General features: G+C 41.2%; 1 protein-coding gene across 4 annotated transcripts in view; it reads right to left on the bottom strand.

The window, feature by feature from the left end:
- Positions 1-9072: 9072 nt before the first annotated feature.
- FCRL3 (Fc receptor like 3) overlaps positions 9073-11869 on the bottom strand; it is a 27036-nt gene continuing 24239 nt past the window's right edge. The window contains exons 14-16 of one of the 4 annotated variants that reach the window (XR_009406711.1): positions 11554-11585; positions 9608-11467; positions 9073-9460 (exon numbers count right to left, since the gene is read on the bottom strand). Coding sequence is in view for 2 of the 4 variants with exons in the window: in XM_059413571.1 (XP_059269554.1) it covers positions 11342-11467; positions 11554-11585 (158 nt within the window). In the remaining 2 variants the exon portion in view is untranslated. Of the gene's footprint in view, positions 11468-11553; positions 11586-11869 lie in introns of all 4 variants that reach the window. The other 3 variants (XR_009406712.1, XM_059413571.1, XM_059413572.1) reach the window with 3 other exon arrangements.

The raw sequence follows: 11869 nt of genomic DNA, 5'->3' as shown, positions 1-11869 counted from the left end.
GGCTCCCTGCCTGTGGCGATTGCACCTCCCAGGCCACTGGTGTCCTGAATGACCTCCAGAGCACCATCATGGTCACCCAGTAGAGGAAGGGTAAAGGGAAGAGGAAGCTGGTGGTCATGCTGAAGCTGTGTGATGCTTGGTCTCTGGTCCTGCTGCACCAGCAGGAATTAGAGGGGTTCAGGATGGCTTTAAGACCTCTCTGGAATTGAGCCCTGTTCCCACCTGATGGGAAGGAAGGAACTAATGTCCAAATGATGTTCTGCTCTATTGTCCTCTTTCCAGTCCCATTGTCCCTTTCACCAAACTCACTCCACACATGAATTTGGAAATCTCTGGCTCTGTTTCCAGACATGAGAACCCACGGCTTCTTCTGCTATGGATCCCTCATTCTTCCCCATAGTCCTGCCTTGTACACATACAAACATACGCAGGAAGTGAGGATGGAGGACACTTCCTATCATATTCTTGCTAAAAACCATAAAACAGTCTAGGGTTTCTGTGGAACATGCTGCTACATGTAGAAGGATTCAGACATCCAGTAGTTGTTTGAGCAGACATAAACTGGTTTCTTTCTTTCTTTTTAATTAATTAATTAATTATTTAATAAACCAGTTTCTTGAAATTGATAGTGGCTTTTTAAGGAGAGATGTGGCTCCTGTCATTTCCGTGTCAGACATTATCTCTGTTCCTCTGACCCAGCTGACTGCGGTATGCCAGGGCCAGGAGGGGAGAAGGAAGGTTTTCAGAGAACTAAAAATGTCTGGTCTGTGCAATCTTTCTTAAATGTCAAATCCAGCAACAATAATAAACGTGATCGGCGTCACCAACATCATCGTCAGAGCTAACCCGAGCACTTGCTCAATGCCATGTGCTGGTGCAAGTATCCCATGTGACAGAATTCCTGTAAGTTAGTTGATGTTAGTAACCCCATTTCAGGACATTGTCAATGTTAAAGCAAAATGCTGCCACTTACACCCCTTTGTTGCTAAAGAAGAGATACAACATTTGGCAGATATCTTTGGATTTTGGAAGCAACATAGTCCTCATTTAAGTGTATTGTTCTTACTCAATTGCCAAGTAGCCCATAAGGTGATTCGTTTTGAACCAGGCCCAGGGCAAGAGAAGGATCTGCAAGCTCAGATTGCTGCAAAAACTGCTCAACCACTGAAACAAGGGATACAGCAGATCTTGCGTTGTCCATGGTCAGATACTTGTGATCTCAAGTGACTACAGCCAATATTGGTGCTGTGTGGGTCCTCCAAGGAGCCAGGATGAGAGAATTAGGATATGGATCCTAGGGTTTTAGGGAAAGCTATACTCTTTTTTTGAGAAAAAGCTTCCAATTCACCTCTGGGTCTTGGACATTTTATGCTCCATCATGGCACAAGCAGAGATGAGGCAGTCTGAGCTGCTGGTCATGAGCAAGTCTCCTGTGACCACAAGGCTGAGTGTGCACAGCAGTGTCCCTCCTCACTGGCTCACGCTGACATACGGGAAGTGTAGGAGCATGGAGCTTGACTTCTGCTGCCTGTCTTCTCCTGCAGTCCTCACCTATGGCCTCACGTAGATCTCCTTACAACCAGTTCACTAGAGATGAGGAACTAGGACTGGCTTCACAGGTGTTCTTGTACAATATGCTGGAAGGGGTCTGCTGTCACATGGCATCCCCAACCAGGATCATTCCTTAAAGCAGATGATGAAGGAAAACTTCTGGAGGCAGGACTTCAAGCGTCGCATGTGGTCATCTGCTCCATCAGTGTGACTTGAAACAAATGAATTCTGATCAATCCATGGATACTGTCGAGGTTCACTGCATGTTCCTCCCTGGTTCCAGAAGTCCAGCCTTCCATGGGGAATGAGAAACAGCCCAGGTATGCCAGAGAGTGATGTTTTCAGAGCAGAAATGTTCAGAGCATCAGTGAGAGCTAGCCTGAGTTCTCACCACGAGCATGGAGCACACAGTGGAGCAGCCTGTCCCTCTCCACAGAGGCTGTGAAGGAAGGCTGATGTCATACAACTGGACAGTTAAACAAAAAAGATGATTTTAGATGCTGGGACATTCTGTCAGAGAAACAAAATAGAAACTGATGTGTAGGCAGATAGAAGCAAAAGCAGACAGCAACAGAAACTGTTAGCATTTGAGTATTCCAGACATAGTTATAAGCCATTCACATGCATTAACTCATTTAATCCTCACAAGAGCTTACGAGCTGAACATTTGTTCTCATCTTAGGATAAGGAGATGGGGGCACAGAGAGGTTGAGTAGGACACCCATGGCAGGTGGAAGGGGCAGGTTCCTGCTAGCTTCCTATGGCATGCTGCCTTCTGATCCCAGTTTGTTCTTGACCTTCCTGATCAGTGTTCTAAAAGCCATTCCCAATGGGAATAAATTCCCATTTCTACTTAAGGCCATATAACTAGGACCATGTTTCTGATTCCAAAAGAAACTTGTTGATATTTTATGAATAAAAGAGCAAGTCCTGCTTTCAGTATATTTAAGCTTGTGTGGAGAGCAAATGTCTTCTCTTTTCCAAACTAGTGCGGCAACCTTTCTAGTTCTACCAGGTACAGAGGGACAGAAGGAGTTTGTGCCAAGAAATACTCCAGACACCTAGTTAACCTGAAGCCGAAGCAAAGTGGCTGGGCTGGGTATTGAAAACAGAAACTGGTCACAGTGAGATCGCTTGATTCTGGCAGGAAGAAGACACTTTTCAGTAAGACTCCTTTGGTGCATGTTTGTTTTCAGATCCATCTGACTGGATGGATCACTGTCAGCCGCTGAACTATGAGCAGATTTGTAGCTCAGACATTGTCTCATCGGTAGCCACCTGTAAAACCTGCCCTTCTCTTTGGAGATCATATTTAATCCCTCATCGCCATTCCTCAGAAAATAGGATTCCCTGTAGGACAGGCCATGCTCACACAGAATGGCAGACAGGCAGGTGTGACTACACTTGTGGCCTTGGATGATGGGAGACAACACTCTTGTCATTGTTAAAAGGGGCTTAGGTAGACACATAGGAGCCTCTGGGCACTGACCAGGGAGCCAGACTTGCCTGGAGATCTTGAAGAGAGAACAGAAGAAGGGATAGATTTTTTTTTTCCATCTGCCTGGAATTGCCAAAAAGAAGAAACTAGAGACTTGCACAGAATTATTCATCTTCTCATCTTTGTGATTTATAGTCTTCTGAAAAGTCTCTCAGTAGTCCACTAACCACTACTTCTTCCTTTTGTGTCTACTTCCCTATGTTCCATTTTTACCCCACCCACCACATGTAAAGCAGCACTGACATTGCTCAGGGGTAGAAGAAATGCCAGTTGTGGAAAGAGAATCACATTGATCATCCACTGATAAGGAAGAGGGGAGAGATTGATTTCAGAGTGGCATGCATAGATAGATCCATTCACCTTCCTCCAATCCAAGGAAGGGAAAGAAGATTTACAGTTGTGAGGAGGAGACAGTTTATTAATATGATTTCATGTATAGAAAGGTTAGTCTCAAGAGGAAACATCAAAGTGGTCTTTGAGAGGATACTGTGTTGAGTTATTACTCTTGACATACCTGTCTCTTTATTCATCAATGAGCACTGTTTTGGTTTGCATATTCAGAATAAGACCATCAAGACATTTTGCTTTGGAGAACACAATTGGAGAAGTGGCTTCTCTCCCACATTCACACAAATATTTCCTCTCTTGAGGCTAAGTCTGGATTTCATGTTTAGAGAAACTTAGAGAGGTCTCAGGAGATGTCCTATGACCCACAACCAACAGCTAGAAGAGACCATCTTAGTGAGAAATATGTCTTCATAATCTATGAGAGGACTTGGGCATATTAAAATACCATAAACAAAACTATAAGGCAAATAGCATATCATGAATCTGCATCACACATTGTAAATAAAGAATTAGTATCCCTAGTTCATAAAGTACTCCTACAACTCATTAGAAAAAGTCTGTTCCATGTCTTCTGCCCATTTCTTGGCTGGATTTTTTGGTTTTTTTGGGTGTTGAGTTTGATAAGCTCTTTATAGATTTTGGATACCAGCCCTTTGTTTGATAAGTTATTTGCAAATATCTTCTCCCATTTCATAGGTTATCTTTTAGTTTTGTTAACTGTTTCCTTTGCTGTGCAAAAGCTTTTTATCTTGATGAAATCCCAATAGTTCATTTTTGCCTTTGTTTTCCTTGTCTTTGGAGACCTGCGTAACAAAAAGTTGTTGCAGCTAAGGTTGAAGAAGTTGCTGTCTGTGTTGTCCTCTAGGGTTTTGATGTATTCCTGTCTCACATTTAGGTCTTTCATCCATTTTGAGTCTATTTTTGTGTGTGGTGTAAGAAAGTGGTTCAGTTTTATTCTTCAGACATTTCTCCAAAGAAGACATACAAGAGGCTAACAGACACATGAAAAAATGCTCACATCACTCAGCATCAGGGAAATACAGATCAAAACTAAAATGAGATACCACCTCACACCAGTGAGAATGACTAAAATTAATAATTCAGGAAACCATAGATGTTGGTGAGGATGTGGAGAAGGAGGGACCCTCTTGCACTGTTGGTGAGAATAAAAACTGTTGCAGCCACTGTGGAAAAAAGTATGATGGTTCCTCAAAAAGTTGAAGATAGAGCTACCCTATGACCCAGCAATTGCACTACTAGGTACTTATCCAAAGGATGCAAACAGTGATTTGAAGGGGCACATGCACCCAAATGTTTATAACAGCAATGTACTGTAGCCAGACTATGGGAAGAGCTCAAATGTCCCTTAACAGATGAATGGATAAAGAAGAAGTGGTGTTTACGTACACACACACACACACACACATACCAGAGCCATCAAAAAGAATTAACTCTTGCCATTTTCAGTGATGTGGATGGAGCTGGAGGATATTATGCTAAAGGAAATAAGACAGTAAGAGAAAGACAAATACCATATGATTTCACTCATATGTAGAAATTAGGAAACAAAACAGATGGACACAGGGAAGAAAACATAAAATGAGATAAAAATAAAGAGGGAGGCAAGCCATAAGAGAGGCTGAACTCGAGGAAACCACCGGAAGATTCTGGGATGGGGAAGGAATAATTGGGGGATGGGCATTAAGGAGGACACTTGATGTCACGGGCACTGGTGGAATACGCAGCTAATGAATTCCTGAATTCTACACCCGAATCGAATCATACAGTATATGCCAACTAAACTGAATGTCAATAAAGAGTTTTAAAAATTTAAAAAAAGAAAAAAAGGGAAAGGACTATTCCTATTTCTAGAAAATGAGTAAAATTCCAATTCTAAAGTATTGATTAAAGGAAAAAACATTGCCCCAAACACACAAAATTACATTCAAATCCACTAATAACCAAATACATGAAACTTTAAGCAATAAAATATATTTTTTATCATTTTTGTAAAGAAAAAAAGTGAACTACCTGATGTTGAAACTCATGAACAATGTTTCTAGGATCACAAACTGTGGTCCTGTGAACAGATTCACAAACTGTGAATCTTTTCTGTATTAAGAGCTGGAAAGTTCTTTCTATCCCTTTTCCCAATAAGAATTGATTGTGAGAAAAAAAATCAGAGATGCATACAAAAATTTAATCTCAAAGTTTTTATAAAAATAGAAAAAAGGAATCGTCAAAACTGACGGAATGGCAAGGGAGAATACATCTATAAAGTGTAATATTATCAAGCTATTAAATTGAAATTTTAGAAGAACACTTAAGTATGAAAATGTACTAATAAAAAATCAGTACCAGTAAAATACTTGGGAAAATCCCAAATACCTGGAAATCAACAACATTCTTTTAAATAATTATTGATTCATGGAAAAATCATAATGGCTATTAGAGACTATTTAGGACTGAATAAAATATTTAAAAAATATACCAATAATCCAGAAGAAGGTAGGAGGAGTGAGCAGAGAAACACAAATCAGAGGAAAACAAAAACCAAAAAGCAGACGGCTTAAATCTAACCATATCAATAGTAACCACACTTTGGGATTCAGCTCCACAAGTTTTAGAATCAAACCCCATAACTTTTAATGCTGCTGTTAGACAAGAAGAAGGGTTGAAATCGAATGACTCAATGTACCATTTTAAGAAGCAAGAAACTGGGGGAGCACCTGGTGACTCAGTCAGTTCACGGACTCTTGATTTTGGCTCAGGTCATGATGTCATGGTCGTGAGATTGAGCCCCAGCTCGGGCTCTGTACTGGGTGTGGAGCCTGCGTTGGACTCTCTGTCCTTCTTCAGTCCTTCCCCCTCATTCCCAATCTCTCTTAAAAAAAAAAAAAAGGCAGCAAGAAACAGGAGCAGAGCAGAAAACATACTCATTATCTATTGTTGTGTTTCTATTACAACAAATAAAGCACCTTAAACCAGCAAACATATATTTCTGGCAGTCTGAGTGGGGGAGGGGCCTGGAACTTCCACTGGGTATTTCGCTCAAAGGGGTCACAAGTCTGAAATCCAATGTCAGTTGACTGCATTCTCATCAGGAAGCCTAACAAGAGCAAGATACTCTCTTGAGTTCCCTTCATTTCCTTTCCGCTGTGTGGGTGAGGTCCTCTTGTTCTTGCTCCAGTGGCCTGGGGACCAGCCTCAGCTCCTGCACATGGTCCCTTTCTTCATGCACCTTTTCCAGCATGTGGCTTGCTTCTTTGAGGCCTGTAAGAGAATCTCTCTGATGCTTTATTTCTTTTTCAAGACATACCTGATTAGATAGCTTGGGAAAATCTCCCTTTTGATTAACCAGAGATCAATGATTAGAAGCCTATATATTGAGTGTTAGCTCATCATATTGACAAGTCTTCATCACATTCAAGAAGAGAAGATAAGAAAAGGATGAGGGTTTTGGGGGACAGGAAACTTAGGATCCATCTAAGAGTTCTGCTTACTACATACAAAATAAGTCAGAGGAATAAAACCATAAAGATAACAGAAGAAATCAACATACTGAAAAACAAAAAACCAGAATCAATTTACAAAGACCAAAGTCAATTCTTTGATAAACTGAGAAACTTAGCTAAATGGATCAAAAAGTAAAGGAGGAAAACCATCAGCAATACTAGGAATGAAAGAAAGTCAGCACTAAATTAGAAATTATTATGTAAAATTTTATGTTAATAAAACCGACAACTAAATGAAATGAGCAAATTTCTTGGAAAATACAACTTGCCAAAATTGATACAAAAAGAAAAAAAAAGTGAATAGTCCTCCATCAATTAAGAGCTTAAGTTCTTTATTGAAAAACTTTCCCATGAAGAGAAATCCAGGTCCAAACAGCCTGGCTGGTGTATTCTATCAAATATCCAAGGAGGAAACATTTCAATTCTATACCAACTCTTTCAGAAAATTGAGGAGTATTACCAAGGCATACTAGTAATAACTTTAAAAGGAAATGAAAGCTCCACTTGTATTGGCATACAGTATAAAACAATTAGGAATAAATTTAATTAAAAATGTGCAAAATAGAACTATAAAATTGGAAAGCTGTATGAAGTTCATGGATAGGAAGACAGAGTTTTTAAGATGGTGGCTTTCTTCAAATTCATCTATAGATTCAATGCAATCCTAATTGAAATTCTAAGAGGCTTCCTTGAATACATTGAAAAAATCCATGTAAAAGTTCATATGGAAAGGCAAAAAACCTGGGTTAGTTAAAACAATTTAGGAAAAAAAACCCAACATAGTTATGAACTTATACCAACTGATCTCAAGACTTAACACAAGGCAACAGTAATCAGCAAAGTGCGGTTTTGGGCATAAGGACAGATGTGTAAGATCATCTATTGGTAACCCAGAGGTAGGCTAACATTGATATGGCCCATTGATTGCTGACAAGGTTATAAAGTAATTCTATGGGAAAGAGGTAGGGTTTTTGTTTTTGTTTTGTTTCTTAAGGAAATGGTGGCAAAATACCTGGATGTCTGTATGGGGAAAAATCAACATCAACTCTTACCTCATGCTGTATACAAAAATTAACTTTCTATGTACCACATATCTAAATATAAGATAAGTTAAACACTGTTACATTTCTAGAGGAAAATGTGAAAAAGATATTTATAATATTAAGTTAGGCAAATAGTTTTGAAACAGGCTATACAAAACATGAACTATAAGAGAAAAAATGGTAAATAATTTCTATTAAATTAAAAATCTTTTCTGTTTGAAAGACACAGTTAAAAGAATATAAACACAGGTCACAAATCAGGTGGAAATATTTGCCAAACATATATCTGACACAGGGATATATATCCTAAATACATAAATAACTCCAATAATTGGGTAAGAGATGAACAACTCAAATTAAAAAGAAGCAAAAGAATGCTTATTCAGCAAATGGTGCTGGAACAAGTGGATATTCACAGGGAAAAAAAGAATACTTTCCCTATGCATATATCAAAAAAAGTCACTTTGAATGGTGCATAGACCTGAATGTACATGTGAAAACTGTAAAAATTCTAGCAAAAAGTAGAAGAGAATATTTTTGACCTCACTGTATACTTTCTTAGATAGGAAACACAAGTAGGCGCATAAAATTAAAAAGTTGATAAATTGTACTTTTTCAAAACTAAAATCTTGTGCTCTTCAAAAAATATCATTAAGAAAATGAACATCAAGCTACAGACATAGAGAAGATATTTACAATTTGTAAATCAGACCAGAATAAAAAACTAAAGATGCCAAACTCTTGCAGAAGTGGAAGGTGTGAACAGACCCTTCACAGAAGATATGCAGAGAGCCAATAAGGACATGAGAAGAGAATCAGCATCATGGATCAGCAGAGAAATTAAAGCCATAGTGAGATCACACTACACTACAATACATACTCTTTGCAGTGGCTAAAGTTCAAGACTGCCAATGCTAAGTGTTGACAAGGGTGTGGAACTACTGTAGCTATCAGTCAGTGCTCGTGGGCATGTGACATGGTGCAGATGTTTTGGAAAAGAGTATCAAGCCTCTTCAAACCTTAAACATAAATCTACATGTGAGTCAGCAATTCTACTCCCAGGTATTTACAAAGGAGCCATGGAAACATGTCCACACAAACACTTGTATGTGAATTTTCATAGTAATTTTATTTCAATTAATGATAAATGAAACAATGTAAACATCCATTTACAGATAGATGGATAATAAAAATATAGCACATCCAATGGAATATTATTTAGCAATAGAAAGGACTATGTTGTGGCTATTTGAAACAATGTGAATGAGTCTCAAATTCTTCTGCTTAGTGAGTGGCGCCAGGCACAAAAGAGTATATGCTGTATGGTGCTATTTACATAAAACTTTAGAAAATACACCCTAATCTATAGTGACAGAAAACATCTGGTGATGGCAGGAGATGGTGTGGAAGGAAAAATGTGTTCCTCAGGACAGGAGAACACTGGGGAATGAAGGAGATGTTTGGGATCTTGATTGTGGCGGTTTCTTATTTTCTTGGTTTCTTATCTGCCAAAACATGAAATGGTATACTTCAGATATATGTGATTTATTGTGTTTAAATTGTCCTTCCAGACATTTGTAAATATATAAATAAATATAATGTAAAGAAAGAAATTATAGTCATGTCTTAAATCTTGAGGTCTTAAATGTTACCTTCCTGACCAGCTGGAAACATGACGTCCTCTTGGATATTTTCCCAATTCTTCCTTAGCCTCTCCTTTGCTGCTGGGAAGAGGGTCTGCACCCCATCAGAACTGTTCTGAGCACCAGAGAGCCCCTTGCTGTCCCCATCTTTCACTGGCATCATGGACCTTGCCCACGTGAGAGGCTGCCATCCTGGTGTCTGACATGCCCTCCTGCAGAATGACTCTTACTGGCCCTGGGATGCTGCCTTGATGCTGCTTCTCTCCCTTGGGGACTTTGCCTTTTGTCACCACTCTTTTAGATGGGTTTCCCACAGCTGGGACCTTGTGGCATGTCCCTCTCCCCCCTATAAGGCTCTATTCTTCCTGGAACCCAAAGTTGGGAGGCATTTGGGGCCAAATTTAAGCATAAACACAGATTACACCTGGATTTTTTGCTGTCTCTAAAGGCCAGGTGTACATTCTGGAGAACATTTTGTACCTGTTAATATGGAAACAAGACATAGAAGTCACTCTTTCATAACAAAAATAAATATTCCCTCTTTAGGAAGGACAACACTTCCCCACCCCCTCAGCCAATTAGCTTGCCAGCCAAGCTCATGAGGCTAAGATTAACACCTCAAATTGGATTAAGCTTTGCTGTATGTTGCACTTCCCCTTACCCAGGATTCTGACATCCACAGGGAAAGGAATAATCTTTGAAACACACTTTGTTCTTTTTATCTTGCTATTCCAAAGGTTTGCAAAGTCTTGCTGTGTTATTTACTTGAAGTCCTAAACAGGGTAGGTAGGTGTAAAATCAACGTTGTCCATGGCGTGTATCAGCTGAAGCACACCAGTCCTCAGTGAAGGCACCAGCTGGCGACGGCCTATCGTTTTTACAGCGATCGAAAGTTCAGTCTCACCCCAGGTGACAAATCCCTTATTCACGTAAATAAAAGCCACTCCAAGCAACTCTGCCGCTTTTCTGGAGACCTAGGAACAGATGGCCTGCTTTTTAAATGCTTTCTCCCGTGGTGGACGCTTAGTTCCCCATAGGCCCACTGACTGCCTGCGTTGCTCCCTCCTCTGCTGGCTCAGGCCACGTGGGCTCCCAGAGACACGAGGCTTTGCCATCTGAGTCCTGAGAGTCACCGGCTCTCCTGGGCCTCCAGGGTTGGTGCTGATCCCTGGAGCCTCCAAATAGTGGGTGCTGAACAACCAAACCATGGAGCTTGACTGCACCAGGTATGGGAGAGTTTGATCTGGGGGAGAGGAAGACTGGTGATGGCTCCCAATTCTGAGCAGATTGGTGTGTGTCCTGTATCTGTAGTCATCTTCTTCATTAGTATCATCATCACCAGTCACTTACCACCTGTCCATCTAGAAGAGGAAACAAAGTGTTTCAATTGTTCATGCAGAAATGATGCGGTCAAAGCTTTCGGCACTCGGAGCACATGGTAGTGATAGCACTCTTGTGATCCTGGCTAGACCACTCGCCCTTCCTCCTTGTTCCATGGACATGGGAGGGGAAGGCCCACCTGCCCGCTTTCATGCGTCTCTACTGTGTAGAAATGCGGTGTTTACCAAAATGCTGCCCATTCTGTTCCCAGAGAACATGCAGACTCAGGTGCGGGGGGGGGGGGGGGGGGGGGACAGGGACCTTCACCCAGTCTGCTGGATGGAAGGAGAAGCATGCTTGTGGAGAACAGGGGGAAGGTATCAGATGCTCCCAGGGTCTTCGAGGGCCCCTCTGGGTAGGGGGCTAGTGGTCCAGAGCTGATGGTGCACATGGGAGATTCTCATAGTTTTCTGCAGGATCTTCATGGGCCTGCCCTGCAGTGTTTTCTGGTTGTGCCTTCTTCAGCTCTGAATAGATGACTGCAGGTTCCTGGTGGAAATCCCACAAACAGTGAGCACCTAAGCACAGGTGAGGGAGGAGAGCTCTGCGAGAGGGAGGCGGAAAGCGTGACCCACCTCATTCCTCTGATGTGTCCTTGGTGAACGTGCTGTTGGATGGGAAGAGGGAAGACAGCATTAGTCTGTGGGTGACATATTCCAACTTACAACCCACTCACAACGCATTTCGAAATCTCCCTTCTGCAACTGGGCTCTTGATGGTTTGCTCTGTGGGGTTCTTCCACCCCCACACACTGATAAAGCCTTTCCCCTGCCCACCAAATGCCCAGAGTGACTTTCCTGATGATTTCCTTGTCTCTCCCCTGCTCATTGCCCCAGCCAAGCGGTCCCCCTGCTTCCATCCCGCCCCCGTTCAGGACCTCTGTGTGTGCAC

The sequence above is a fragment of the Mustela nigripes genome, chromosome 10 (assembly GCF_022355385.1).
Source record: "Mustela nigripes isolate SB6536 chromosome 10, MUSNIG.SB6536, whole genome shotgun sequence".
NCBI classification, from domain to species: Eukaryota; Metazoa; Chordata; class Mammalia; order Carnivora; family Mustelidae; genus Mustela; species Mustela nigripes.
The sequence above is the reverse complement of the archived record's forward strand: the minus strand, read 5'-3'. Positions and strand labels throughout refer to the sequence as shown.